General features: G+C 37.6%; 1 protein-coding gene across 1 annotated transcript in view; it reads right to left on the bottom strand.

Moving 5' to 3' along the window:
- The window catches only part of HOMER1 (homer scaffold protein 1), a 168,729-nt gene that overhangs the window by 82,368 nt on the left and 70,773 nt on the right, over positions 1-15,588 (bottom strand). Inside the window, exons 2-3 of the mRNA XM_027769956.1 lie at positions 11,523-11,679; positions 3,412-3,543 (exon numbers count right to left, since the gene is read on the bottom strand). Of these exons, the coding sequence (XP_027625757.1) occupies positions 3,412-3,543; positions 11,523-11,679 (289 nt within the window). The remainder of the gene's footprint in view (positions 1-3,411; positions 3,544-11,522; positions 11,680-15,588) is intronic.

The raw sequence follows: 15,588 nt of genomic DNA, 5'->3' as shown, positions 1-15,588 counted from the left end.
TACATAAAACGCCATGGTCACAAATGGTGTTTATGTTTTAGAAGTGGAAGCTAGTCTATCACTGTAATCAGAGATTATAAATTAGGGATAGAAAATCATTAAATTTAAAAATGTTAAATCTCTCAGTAACTTAAATATTTGTTGAGTTGGCAGTAAATATATAAAATCGTATCAATACTTCCCATCTCAAATCTCCATAAACCAACAATGATTTCATTCCCATCTTGGGAAAGGAAATTTGGGAAGGGAAGACTTGTGATACTTGACCTGCATTTGAGAGATTGAGAAGGGTCAAAACTGTCATTACCACAACCTTTTCTTCTTACCTAAACCCTATCACCTCCACCTAAAATTTGTAAATCAGGGAACTAAAGGTATGTGGAACTAAATATATCCTATCATACCCCTCTAATTGAACAGAATAGTTCTACATTTAAAAAATAATAATGAATACAAAGCTAAAAAGGTCTCACTGGTGAATATGAAATAAAAAACATAGACAAAGACCTAATTTAACTCCCCTATATGTGATTTGAAGTACTGCACAAGATTATTTTTAGACTCAGCATTCTAAAACAGCTAATGTTTAAACTTTCTCAACTTGATAAAAACCTACATTATTGCTAATTTTTATATCCTTTGTTTTCAGCAATGGAAAAACATGAAGGCTTAGGTTTCCATGATAACAAAGTACCACTTCAGTAAACACTAAAACTACAAGTGCAGTTGGAATTGCGTTCCCATCAGTCAACCCTAGGAGACCACGCATTTCTTACCATCATGCTGCCTTCCATGCCGCCTCCAAACACTTACAATGCTTTGACTCATTCATGGTTTTTAATGATTAAACAAGCCAGAGTACTTAAATAGTTATTTCATTTATGTAAAACATTATAAACGCATTTGGGCCCAAACAGTTTACAAAGCACCCAAATTAGTCGCCCCCACCCTATGGGAGCATGCACTAGCTAGAGAAAGAGTGAGAGAAAGGGAAAATGAGAAAGCACCCCTTGGGGAGATGGCCACACCGCAATCCCTTCTTCTCCATTCTCCTCTTGGGATTTTTAGACATGTGCACATAAGGACCTGGCCAGTTCTACAAGCCAGCAGTCAGGGACACAAACTTCGTGGTTGGCTATGTGAGATCCAGCTGCCTCAAGCACCACACCACCAGCTGGCCCCCAAATTAGTCCTTAAAGTAACTTGGAAAATAAATCATAACTTTCTCATCTTTGGATCAAAACACTCTAAGGGACTGATCTTAAGCTCTTAGAGATACAGCAAATGAATTAATTAAATTAGACTTGTTTCTAATGGTGTAAGGGTTTTTCTTAATATTCGATCTACCTTCGACACACTAGGATTCATCAAAAGTAAGGCTAGTCAAAGTACATGATAACTTTAAAGAGGAAAATAAATTTTCTTGAGAGGAAAAAAAGACATTTCTAGAGAATAGATCAGATAGGAGAAAGCAATATGACTGACAGAATTTAATAAACTATTCCTTTACTACATCAGGTAGATGCTCAATAATCTAAAAGATGTAATGAAGAACTTATAGTCAGAATTACTTAGGTACAAATATCATTTCATGCAAGTTTATTTAAGGAATCAATCTACAATTTAGTTTTGTGTTGTCAAGTCAAGAAATTTAGCAAGCTGAATATACTTAATAGTATAATAAAATTATGAATATACTATGATATAATAAAATTATGAATATACTTAATAGTTTTATTATTTTTGCTATAGGCTTTAATAGCTAACTCCAAAAGATACGTTCTAAAAAGGTTCTAAGGGGGGACCAGCAGTTAGTTAATGGCTATGTCACTAGACTCCCATGTAGTCGATCGCAGTTCAAGTCCTCGACCTGGTGGCTTAAACTCATGCCAGGTGTGTGTGCGTGTGTGCCCAAGATCTGCAGTGAAGAAAGGAGGAGAAGAGATGTGTGGCCATCCCCCCGGTGGGTGATTTTTCACTTTCTCTCTCTCTGTCTCTCTGGTGAGTACAAATGCCCTATAGCAAAAACCTCTAAAAAAAAAAGATTCTAAGTAATGCCAAAAATATTAGGATACACATGTAATTTCCCAAGGGGATTATTTATGGAAGGGCAATGCTCAACTGTGTCTTTGTTATGCAGAGAGGTTATAAATCTAAAACTTAGACCTTAACCACAGTTCAAGGAACGTATACAGAGAATAAGAAGCATGTAAGAGAAATTAAATCAGATAACACTTGTTTTAATCATCCTGCAGAGAATGATTTACAATCACCAAGGCAAAAATTAAAATAACTTTAAAACTGAGCTCTCTAGACTACAATTTATATCCAAAGGTAACAAAGACACTAAAAAACAAGTGTTAAGAAATGTTTCAAATTAAAACTAAAGAAAACAAAGTAGATTATTTCAACTACTGATGGATCTAACTATAACTTCAAGTCAATATTCACAAATAAGATGTTTTAAAAGAATTCATTTCAAAGCATCTGTATATAATAAATAGGATTTAATGTAAATGTGAATAGTACATTATCTACAAGAGTCTAAGCCATCAGATCCTATGTATACAACTAAATGGTTTGTAAAGTGCTTCAAGTGTAGGGTTATGTTTTTTACTGAAAACTTCAAAGGTTTTAAGCATAAATCTTAGGTCTGATAGTCACAAAATCTGAAGAGCAAGCTCATTTCCTTGATCATCTTAGTATTTTGAGATTGTATTTTTTTTTCTTTATATACTCTTTCCATGTATTATCCCTAAGATATTAGGCACTGTTGATATGAACACTGCACGGCTTTTGCTTTTGGCATAACACCTGTTTTATTTCCAACATTTAACTTGGAAATGCTGAGTGTTTTGTTAGCCTTTCTGGCCCGGGTAATTCTTGGCCAGTATCATCCAAAAATTCCTTATGGTGTCTGTTAGATATTACTCTGCACTACACCAGAGAGCTCACGGCATTCCACATTAGATATACAATTTACCATAATCATGGTCATCTGTATATGCCTGCTGTCATATTAAAAGCTGAAATCTACATCCCTATCAGTTTAAATTTCATATTCAGGGCTTGGCAACTGCCTATCTTGCAGACCATCTCCAACTGAGGGTGCTAATCTCTAAGCAAAATTTATTCCGAAGTGATAATCCTCACCTTTCATTTCCTGTTATACAGATAGTTAACCTCACAAATCCTTCGCAACCAATGGTGATTATTTTTAATGTGTTCAATAAATTTTCCATGTGACAATGTAATCCAATGATCTCTTGCTCCTTGCTCTAAATTCTCTAGAGTTCTTCTGAGAATCTTAAGCAAATTTCTCCTATACTTTATACTGCCCTCTCACTACTGTATGCTTAAGACATGACTTGAAGATGAAGGTTTTCAATTGTTTTTTATGATTTAACTTACTTTTGAAAGATGATGCTCAGAGGAGAAGCCCAGTCCATAAACAGTGTTTGCCCGGCTATCGGCCCACTGGCCAAACTTCTGAGATGTTTTAGTAAATGTCATGTTTGGGGTGATGGTGCTATTTATTATTGCCTGAAAAATAAAACAAGTATAAGTAGTCAAGCAAAAATTCACAAAACAAAGGACCACGTAGTTACATAAAAATCTACTCATAAGCTATAATATTAAATATTATAGATACAGAAATATCTTCTAGCATTGTAAGTGCCAATGTGGAAATAGGTAACTAATAAAATTGTAAACATAATGGCACTCTATCAAAAAATTTCAACATCTTATATGCAAAGTAAGTTTCCCTTTGATCTAAAAACATTTTAAAGGTTTTAAGTGTGGCCAGTGTCTTCCCTTTAAAATGTTTAGGATTAAGATTTATTAATTTTGGATGATAAGTCACTGGAAGCAAGTAGGTCTTAATAACTACTTATTTAAAATTAGGATTGTACCCTCCAAAAAGTTCTTAAAAATACATATCAATGAGAAAAGATTATGTTAATTTTTCAAAAATCCATAACCAACAATTTTTTTAAAACACTGATTTACCTAAAATATATCAGGATACAGAAGACTTTCAACCATTTAGTTCTTTTTCCTTTATTTAAAGAAAAAACAAATCTCTAAATATATACTTTATTTCCATCCTCAGAAAGTGGTATACATTTGGGCTAGCTGGTGGCATGTAGGTTAAGGTGCTAGCTCCCACGTGGCCAGCTGTGTGGTTCGAGTGTCAGATGCAGCAGCTTAAAAATCACAGTGGGCATGTGTGTGGGCCTGCCCCAAATTTCAAGGAGACTAGAGGAGAAAGGACTGCAGCATGGCCATCCCTGTGCTGGGTGTTTTCTCACCCTCTCCCTCTGTCTGTCTCGGCAAGCACGTGCATCATAAGACAAAATTAAAAAAAAAAAAAAAGTAGTATGAATTCATACTATTGAGAATTGCTATAATTTAGTACATAATTTATTAGAAAATTAATATTTTAGCATATCATTAAATATTAACTTTAGTGATCACCATAATAAATTTCAACTATTACAATATATTAACTCATTCCCTTGGATACTCCCATAAAGGTACAGGATCATTTTTAGTTAAGTACTCTAATGCCCTCCAAAATAAGACTAAAAAGTGAGGGGGCCAGCAGGTGGCATGGTGGTTGAGGCGCTGGCCTCCCTCCCACATGGCTGACCACAGTTCGAGTCCCAAACCTGGCAGCTTGCTTTCCCACTTCCCTTCTCTCTCTCTCTGTCTCTTTTTCTCTCTCTGGTTAATGCACAAGTCCTATAGTAAATTTAAACTAATAATAATCATCATAAATAAAATCAAAATAATTCTTTAAAAAAAGACTAAAGAATGATTCTAATAATTTTAAAATACATGTTATCAGATTTATAAGCAGTCATCTGGTAAACTACTAAATATGATATAAGGGACCAGCAGTTGGTATAATGGCTATGTCGCTGGACTCCCATGTAGTCGACCATGGTTTGGTGGCTTAAACTCACGCTGGGCACGTGTGCGTGCATGCCCAAGATCCCAAGAGGAGAATATAGGAGAAGGAAATGCAGCATGGCCATCCCCACTGGGGGATGATTTCTTGCTTTCTGTCTCCTTCTGGTGAGAGCATGCACCCTATAGCAAAAAACTTTCAAAAACAAAATATATATATAACATGAAATCCAATATGTTCAAAATAAAACTAAATTTGTTTACCATGTGACAGTATAAATGTAAATACTTAGGAGTTATGCAGATATTGATGAAGTTCTAGCAATAAGTATGTGACACTTGTCCAGCTATATTAGACAGTGAAACAGAGAGTGTTCTGTTCTATTCTCTCACAGACATGTGTTATGAGAGCCCTTATCCCCGATTAAGCAATTTTACCTTGGCCAAAATTCATATAGTCACACTTGTATAGCTTCTTTATGCTTGAGTTCAAGAACTGCTTCTCCCAGAATGTCATTTTAGATCTATAAAATATAGCTAAAGCTGCTTTAACATGTGGCACTATCGTCCAAAAAAAAAAAAAAAAAAAAAAAAAAAGACTAAAGGAAAATAATATGCCCAAGATCTTGGGAGGAAAATGGAGAAGAAGAGATTGTGGTGTAGCCACCCTCCCTCACACACACACTGTCTCTATCTCTTTGTCTCTCCAGCGAGTGCACATACCCTAAAGCAAAAACCTTTTATTAAAAAAAAAAAGAAAGAAAGAAAGAAAGAAATTTGAGCTACAATAACAGAAGGAACATAACTGCAGGTTACAGTCTAAAGTAACAGTCAATATACGCGTAAATAGACAGCTAGCCAAAGTAGTTTTAAAGAGCGGAAAATGCTGTGAAGATCATAAAACCAGGATGTGACAGAGTAAAAGACAAGAAGGGAAGATCAGCAGGCACTGCTTTAGACTTGCTGGTCCTTTAGTGCTTCTGGCACATCTGAGCTGGGATCTAGGGATCTGCACGTTTCATGGAGATAAGGGCATTTTACATGTGACCCTAATAAATCTTAAAAAGTAGGGTAGTAAGAGGTCTTCTCGACATCTAAGAAACTGACCACTGTGCTGTTGGTTATCGAGTCTTGTTTTTATTCTTTTTAAGGTTGTTGTTATAGGGCACATGTGCTTGCCAGAGAAACAGAGCAATATGGAGCAAGGGAAAGTAAGAAATCATCCCCCAGGAGGTATGGCCATGCTACTGTCCCTTATCCTCCATTGTCCTCTTGGAATTTTGGGCCCACATGCACACACATCTGAGTTTTGTTTGTTTTGCCAGAGGGTGCATATACTGGCCAGACAGAGGAAAAGTAAGAAATCAAATCCCTGGGGGTAGGGGAGGATGGCCACGCCACAATCCCTTCTCCGTTCTCCTCCTGGGATTTTGGATACACACACACATCCAGTGTAAGTTTCAAGCTGCCAGGTCCAACACTCAAATTGTGGTGGGCCCTGTGGTAGTCCAGTGCCCTAACCACTACACCACCTGCTGGCACCCTGTCCAGAGTGTTTTTAAACTGCTAGGTCCAGGACTTGAACCGCATTGTGAGCCATGTGGGATCCAGCTACCTTAACCTCCATGTGTTGGTCTCTAATGCTCATTGTAAGTATTTCAAATGAAATAAGAGTTCTACTTTAATCTCCGTTCTGAACCTTTCCTTGCTTCTGTATTACTAGTTCTTTAATTACTGAAGTAAAATTAAAACAAATAACCTAGGGCCAGCGGGTAGTTAGGCACTGAACTCCCACACAGCTGACTGCAGTTCAAATCCCGCAGTCTAAAGTAACAGTCAATATACGCGTAAATAGACAGCTAGCCAAAGTAGTTTTAAAGAGCGGAAAATGCTGTGAAGATCATAAAACCAGGATGTGACAGAGTAAAAGACAAGAAGGGAAGATCAGCAGGCACTGCTTTAGACTTGCTGGTCCTTTAGTGCTTCTGGCACATCTGAGCTGGGATCTAGGGATCTGCACGTTTCATGGAGATAAGGGCATTTTACATGTGACCCTAATAAATCTTAAAAAGTAGGGTAGTAAGAGGTCTTCTCGACATCTAAGAAACTGACCACTGTGCTGTTGGTTATCGAGTCTTGTTTTTATTCTTTTTAAGGTTGTTGTTATAGGGCACATGTGCTTGCCAGAGAAACAGAGCAATATGGAGCAAGGGAAAGTAAGAAATCATCCCCCAGGAGGTATGGCCATGCTACTGTCCCTTATCCTCCATTGTCCTCTTGGAATTTTGGGCCCACATGCACACACATCTGAGTTTTGTTTGTTTTGCCAGAGGGTGCATATACTGGCCAGACAGAGGAAAAGTAAGAAATCAAATCCCTGGGGGTAGGGGAGGATGGCCACGCCACAATCCCTTCTCCGTTCTCCTCCTGGGATTTTGGATACACACACACACACACATCCAGTGTAAGTTTCAAGCTGCCAGGTCCAACACTCAAATTGTGGTGGGCCCTGTGGTAGTCCAGTGCCCTAACCACTACACCACCTGCTGGCACCCTGTCCAGAGTGTTTTTAAACTGCTAGGTCCAGGACTTGAACCGCATTGTGAGCCATGTGGGATCCAGCTACCTTAACCTCCATGTGTTGGTCTCTAATGCTCATTGTAAGTATTTCAAATGAAATAAGAGTTCTACTTTAATCTCCGTTCTGAACCTTTCCTTGCTTCTGTATTACTAGTTCTTTAATTACTAAAGTAAAATTAAAACAAATAACCTAGGGCCAGCGGGTAGTTAGGCACTGAACTCCCACACAGCTGACTGCAGTTCAAATCCCGGACCTGAGGGCTTGCCTTCTCACTTTCCCTCTACCTCTGGTAAGTACATATGACCTCTAACAAATTAAAATAATAATAAATACACATATTTAAAAAAATATAGATAATCTATACTTATTTTTTATTTCTTAGATGCTTGAAATAGAAAACAACTATGACTCCATTAAACAAATATCACTCTCAGCCCCAGAGTTCTTATCCTTTCAAGAACAAGGAGTAGAAGTGCTGTGTCATTACAGATCACGTAGAGCCCTGATCCTGGCCCTCGGCCATGCTGATGTCTCTGCAGCACCATCAGAACCCGTACAGCAAACTCTACGTGCACAACAGAAGCACTAGTGAAGACAAATGAACCTATTTAGTCAGGGGAACCTTAGGGCTTTCTACTCAATCATGAAGTGCAGAAATGGAGAGAAGGGTAAGAAGGAGAAAAATACTCAGTTAACCAAGTCAAATACACCACTACTTGCTTAACCAAGTAACTATACCTATAGGAACTGCAGCAGTTAACAGCATCTGTTTAGAAAAGTAAATAGAGGGCCAGCAGGTGGGTTAAGGCACTGGATCATCACGTGGCTAACTCCACAATGTGAGTCCCAGATTCAGAGTCCTGAAAAACAGGCTAGACTGCCCAAAATTCTAAGAGATCAGAGAAGGAACTATGGCATGGCCACCACCCCGAACCCAAAGAGGTGATTTCTCACTTTCCCTCTCTCTCTCTTTCTCCCCCTAGCAAGCAGACATCCCACATGGAAAAACAAAACAAAACAAAACAAAAACTAAAAATCAATAAATACATAAAACCTAGAGGGGCCAGCAGATGGTGTAATGGTTACATCACTGGACTCCCACCCACATGGTCAACCATGGTTCAAATCTTGGACTCGGCGGCTTAAAACTCAAAACAGGGCACCTGTGTATGCGTGCCCAAAATCCCAAGAGGAGAATGAGGAGAAGGGATTATGGCATAGCCATCCCCCCACAGGGGTGATTTTTCACTTTCTGTTTCTCTGTCTTTCTCTGTTCTCCGGTGAGCACACAAGCTCTATAGCAAACATCTCTCTTTAAAAACAAACAAACAAAAAACCTAGAAAAATGAAAATTGCAATAAAAAATATAATCCTGCTACAGAAGATAGATTCTGTTAAAATGAACAAAAACTTTTCCTCACGAGTTAAGATTCTAACTACACTTAGCAAAGTATATTCAAAAATGGGAATCCCAGAAGTCATAGTTCATACTGCTTCAGAGGGAAGAACATGTGAGTATTTAATCATGAAAATTCCTTCCTTGAAAATAATCAAAAGTATTTTAATCTGCTAATGATTAAGTTAACAAATGAAATATATTTAATCATTCCCATGCTGTTTCTTTTCTTAGACATGGGACTACTCCACTTGACCTTTACTTTTAAATGTCATTTAAAGCCTACTATCTAACAAAGTTAGATTTTTATCTACGGTTTAGGCTAAGAGACAGAAAATTGAAGGTTTATGTCAGGGAAAAATAAAAAATTAACACCTGAGTGTTTGAGATTACAATACTCAGCATCTGTCAAATTTTACTAAACAGTTATAAAATATGACATAATTATTCTTCAATAAACTGTCACTGAAATTGTTCTCTCTCAAGTCATTTAAGTCCTCCAAGTAAAAACAAAAAGAGGATTTATTATTCAAGTCAATATATCAGTCCCTTATGTACAAAACATAAAGTACAAATAGCCTGTAGGGTCCTAAAATCAAGTTAAGAAGATAAGGAATGAGCACACAGGGGAAAAAAAAAAAGAATGAAAATAAAGCAGTAAATTAAGTTTCCTTTTGTTTTTGGAGAGGTTTTTGCTATAGGGCGCCTGCACTGGCCAGAGAGACAGAACACGAGAAATCACCCCCCAGGGCGTATGGCCAGGCTGCAATCCCTTTTCCTCCATTCTCTTCTCAGGACCTTGGGCAGGCACGCACCTGTGCCTGGCGTGAGTTTAAGCCACGGGGTCCAAGACTGGAACTGCGGTCGACTACATGGAAGTCCAGTGACATAGTCACTACGCTAACTGCTATTCCCATGTTTCTTTTTGTTCTCAGAAAACATTAGGCAATATATAATTAACAGCTATTAATTACATCAATAACAATATTACCAGCAAGTATTTGTACTGTGATTACTATACACACCTTCATAACAATCCAGTGGTATAATAATAAAGGTTTGTTTTAATAATTCCTTTTCACAGATGAGAAAACTGAGGCGTGCAGAAGTCAACTATCTTATGCTAGCAATCAGTGGAATATAAGTCCACACCACACAGTCTGGCTCTAGAATCTATGATCTTAACTTCTACTGTGAATTTCTAAACTTTACAGGCGTACAAAGACCTCATGGCTTCAAGAAAACTTAAGAGGAGAAAAATGGGAACCTTATCTTTTTATACACTTTTTATCTAGAATCTAATGTTTGGAATCTTAAAATCTGAGATATACAAATTCACTGATGAGTGTTTTGCAGATATTAACTCATTTAATCCTGAAAACTATAAATACTGAGGCCAGCAGGTGGCATGGTGGTTGGGGCCCTGGACTCCCACCAGACAGTCTATAGATCAAGCCCTGGACCTGGTGGCTTGCTTTCTCCTTCTCTCTCTTTTTCTGTCTCTCTTGTCAAACTGAAAAAGAATGATAATAGTGAATAAATAATTCTCTTTTAAAAAACAAACTACTACTACAAATACTAGGGAACAGACAGTGGCAGAGGAGCAAAACGTCACTTGGCAAGAGGCTGATGCACATGGGAATGTCCCCAGTTCACACCCAGAGACCCTGAGTCTGGAGCCAGCTGAAGCTGGATGTGGCATCAAGACCCTACTGGAGGTATGCTATCTCTCTCTCTCTTGCTTGCTCACTTGCTCATGGAAAAAATAAAACTTAAAAAAAAAAAAAGTAAGGGGCCAGCAGTTAGCGTAATGGCTATGTAGCTGGATTCCCATGTAGTCGACCGCAGTTCCCGTCCCAGACCAGGTGGCTTAAAACTCACGCTGGGCGCGTGTGTGTGCATGCCCAGGATCCCGAGAGGAGAATGGAGAAGGGATTGCGGCATGGCCATCCTCCTGGGGGGTGATTTCTTGCTTTCTGTCTCTCTGTCTGTCTCTGGCAAGCGCACACACCCTGTAGCAAAAACCTCTAAAAAATAAAATAAAATAAAATAAATAAAATGAGAACGAAATTCAGAGAAGCAATGTTCAACATGCACAGAGTCAAAACACTTGGTAAATGGTGAGCAGAGATTTGAACCCAAGCAGTCCTTGAACATTATACTATATGCCTCTCTAAAAATAAATTTTAGGTACTTATACTTCTCTTTAGACAAGCTTTAACTGACACTGACAGACTTCCTATGATTCAGGGACTCTGAACAGCTACTAGTCTATAGAAGTACATGTGAAAAGAATTCGAGCTCCTAGAATTCTAGACCATGTCCATTATGTTTATCACTATGTTCTTCCTAGTACCTACCATAGTGCCTGACATAAAAGAGACACACAATGAATATTTATTAAGTACAATGAATGACCTCCCACGTGAAGAATATTTTGCCCTGTCACTCAACCTAAGATGGTCAATCCAAGTAATTTACTACCCTAAGAATGATCAATTTTGTCCTTAAAAGTTTCAAAGTCAAACAAAAATAATTTATTTTAATTATAATAAAACCCTTCAGATAAAACTGAAATACTTTACTGTATGAAGCAAAACAACAGGGTTATTTGAAGCAAACATAACTTACCTTTGAGCCATCTAAACTGATTATCCTATACACATTTCTTGTGCTGTCATAGAAATAAGACACAGTAACTGCATGCTTGCTGGTGGGTACCCAGTTCTTCTTTGTGTTTGGGTCAATCTGGAAGACATGAGCTCGAGTGCTGAAGATAGGTTGTTCCCTGCAGGGCAGAAGAGAAAGTGACAGACTGAAAGCTGCCTCTTTTATCTCACTGGACAAGAGAACATAAAAACTATAAAGACAACTCTTGCTTAACCCACAACTCTCGCACATCCAAAAATAAATTTTTCAAATATGAATATGCCAAGTTGTCAATAATAAGCTTCTTTAAAACAATTATAGTTGATCCTCATTACTTGCAGATTCTATATATGTGAATTCGCCTACTCACTGAAATCTATTTGCAGCCCCAAAATCAGTACTTGAAATAGTCTCTCAGGGGAGCCTTTCACAGACATGCACAGCGCTGTGGAAAATGTCTCCACGTGAAACTGCACAGGACCCTGCCTTGTTACAGCACTCATACTGTATGCCTAATTGACCTTTCTGGAGTCCGTTTAGTGCTGCTTTTCACATTTCTGCGCTGTTGATGCTTTTCCTGTTTACAATGGCCTGGGGGCACAGCGTTCATACGTGCTGTCTGTTCCTAGGTCCAAGAAGTCTGTAATGCTCCTTCTGGAGAAAGTTAAGTGCACCACGAAGGCTTCATTCAGGCATGATAACAGTGCTGCTGGCACTGATATTGATACTGATGCATCAGTGATATATATTAAGTAAAGTGTCTTTAAACAGAAACACACACTAAAGAAGGTTATATACTAACTGGTTGATGAAAATATTGTAATCAGAGCACTGTAGGAACACAACGCTGTATTTTCTCTTGGAGCAACGGTTCAGGATCCGCTAATTCAGTGTTCTGGCACCTCCACACAACATAACTATTGCAATAATGAGAACTGATTGTACTCTGTTCAAACAGAAGTATCTTACATTTGGCTCTCATGAGATTAACAGTTTCTATCCACTTCAAACTACATATTCTGGTAATAGGTACGTAACTTACAGGCAAAGTTTACGTTCAATATAATTTCTACTATACTAAAAATATATGGAAAACAAAGCTGCTCAAAATCACACATATTTTTTACTCATTTCAAGTAGGGTCTTAAAGATACATAATAAGAGAGTCTAAAAATTATAATTTAAGAACCAAAGTGAATCAAAAATATATTCAAACTCTGATTATTAAACTTTTTACACTATGAAAAAGAAGCATGAGATGATCTGTCTGTATACTACAGAAGTCTTATTTAGCAAAATCTTCCAAGTTCTGATAAAAACTCTGGAAACAGCATTTATCAGGCTTCCTTTTTTTTTAAGCCCAAATAAAGTTCATCTCTTTCATTTCACTGCATAATACTTCTCTAAAGCAGCTAGAGAATGTAAAAAGAACCTTCATTGGTAGTAGTTAATGTTTAAGGTTAAATAAATCTAAAAATAAATTTTAAAGAATTTAAAATTTTTTTAATTCTAAAGAAAATAAAGGAAAATATGGAAAGGGAGAAATCAGAAAAACAAACAAGGCAAATGGGTCCTTGGCAAAATATTCTTGGGGTGAATAACAGGGTGGTTTCACACGTTTCCTGGATCCACTTCAGTCCTTGAGAGTTGGTGTGAAAACGAGGTGCTTTCCCTGTAAGTAACCTGATTGTCTAGTTTTATTTCTGGAAACCTCCAATTAACATTTATTAAAGAGTATCTTTTGAAAGGAACTGATACATTTTCTGCCACTCCTTAAAAAGTGAAGCAGAAAGTCATCGCTGCTTACATTACTGCCATTATATATGGATTCATTTAACAATGGTCATTAACAAGCTGGCACTGTACCAGGATGAAGAATTCTGAACTGGGAGTAGGACCTAGTCATTCTCTTTTCCAATCCTCAATCCTTGACTTTCAGTGAGGCTGGCTATAGTATGGATTATCTTACAAAAGCCCTACAAATCTTTTTTTCTTTTTTCTTTTTTTTTTTTTTACTTTGTAATTAAAGTTCTAGGTCAAAGTTTAGTTGGTCAGATTGCCTGACTGGCTCCAATTAACAAGGAAATCTAATCATTCACACACAACTGCACTGAAGCATATAAGAAAGGGCGATAGGGCAATATTCTTTAATGACTTGCTAATTTTTTTTGTTTTTATTTTATGATGGTGATTAATATCTAAATAGTGTGGGCCAGTGAGTATAAGAATGTGTTCTAGTAAACATATTTTCTAAAACACTGAATTAGTTATTAAGATAATGATATTACTTATGCAGGCTTTATAGACTGTAATCAACAAATCCTGACTTAATGGAAATGTAATGTTGAGCCTAGCAAAGACTTTCCACATCATATTAATTCATGCAATTGAATTAACCCACACAATTTAATTCCTTTCAGAATAAAAATCTTTACAGTAAATTAGATATTTTATAAGCAAATGACATTTGAATGTCAACTAAGTTCAGTTTTTGTTAATTACCTTCTAGTTAGGTGGTTTCTTAAAGAAAGTTATAGTTCTAGATTTCTGTGGTCATAAGACTACCCATCAAAGTCTGAATGATAAAGACCAGGAAAGACAATTTTCAGTATTTATACAGGGCAAAAGATTCCTACAACTAATGAAGATGTTACTATATCTGCCTGGACAAACTGATAAACAATTCAAACTTTTATTTTGAATATCTATTACATGCCAAGAATTGGGATAGAGATGGTCCCTGTCCTTGAAAAGTTTCATTTAGTGAGAAAAGATGGATATGTTAAAAATAAAATGCTCTTTGCTGTCATAGGTTCTCTGAAAATAAGTGAGGAGGCTATCGTGGAGACATTGATTCCTAAACAGAGCTGAAACATTAGCACACTCTGGGAAGAGGGCCCAGTACAGTTACGTTTAGCAAGAAACTTAAGTATGAGTGCCTTTGAAAAATGTGTCTGGAGTAAAGAAAGAGGGAAGTCAATTCATGAGGGTCTCCACTGGAAACTACTAAGATTATAAACAGAAAACTGCTTTGTATTTAAAAAAATTAATGTGGCAGCACAGAACGGGGGGGGGGGGGGGAGAGACATGAGTTAAAGGCGACCCCAAGAAATGGGGGGGGGGGGGAGGAAAAATATCAGACACAGGGAGACTAATCAGAACCTTCCTAAAGAGTCCCAAGTATTAAAAAATAAAGAGGTGGCTAATTCTGTGGGTACAGCAGTAATGCACTGCTCAACAAAAGCCAGGCTCTACTTAGTGACTGTGGTTCAAATCCCTGGCCTGGTCAGTCTGAAACACACCAAGCCTGTGCATGAGTGCCCATGATCCAACAAGCAGGCTGGTAGAGGATTGGAGGAAGACTCTTACGGTGTGACCAGGCTCTGTGGAGGGTGCTCACTTCTCTCTCTCTCTCTCTTTCTCTCTTTCTCTCTCTCTCTCTCTCTCTCTCTCTCACACACACACACACACACACACATTTATTCTCTTGTGCATGTACACATACTCCATCATGGATTTAAAAAAAATGATATGTATTTTTAAATTTTTAATTTAAAAAAATAGAGGCCCAGACTTGGTGGCACATGCTGCCAAAATGCTTTGTTCCATTGGTTGAGGCCACATGGGAGGCCCAGCTTCCATTCCCAGTCTAACTTTAAGGCTGTAGTGGCATCTGCATGTAGTCCCAGCTGAGAGGCTGAGGCAGGAGGATCACAATACAGTAAGATTCTATCTAAAAAAGAAAAATGAATAAAGAGGATGGAAAGTAGGGAGTAGAATGAAGATATGAGAAGAGTTTAAAGGAAAATTTAAGAACTAGTATCAACAAAATTAAGTAGCAGATTGGATATAGAGGGCAGTGGTTCTCAAAATGGTGTGATCTGTCTATCAGGGAGCATTTCACAATGTCTGGAGGCATTTTTCATTGTCATGACTAAACGAGACTGCTATTGGCAGCTAGTGGCTACAGTCGAGGATGTTGCTAAACACCTACAAAGCAGAGGGTCATTCCACAAACAAAGAATTATCTAGCCCCAAAATACAAATA

Source organism: Tupaia chinensis, unplaced genomic scaffold, assembly GCF_000334495.1.
Source record: "Tupaia chinensis unplaced genomic scaffold, TupChi_1.0 Scaffold000099_1, whole genome shotgun sequence".
NCBI classification, from domain to species: Eukaryota; Metazoa; Chordata; class Mammalia; order Scandentia; family Tupaiidae; genus Tupaia; species Tupaia belangeri.
Note: the sequence above shows the minus strand (reverse complement) of the source record. Positions and strands in the feature narration are given on the sequence as shown.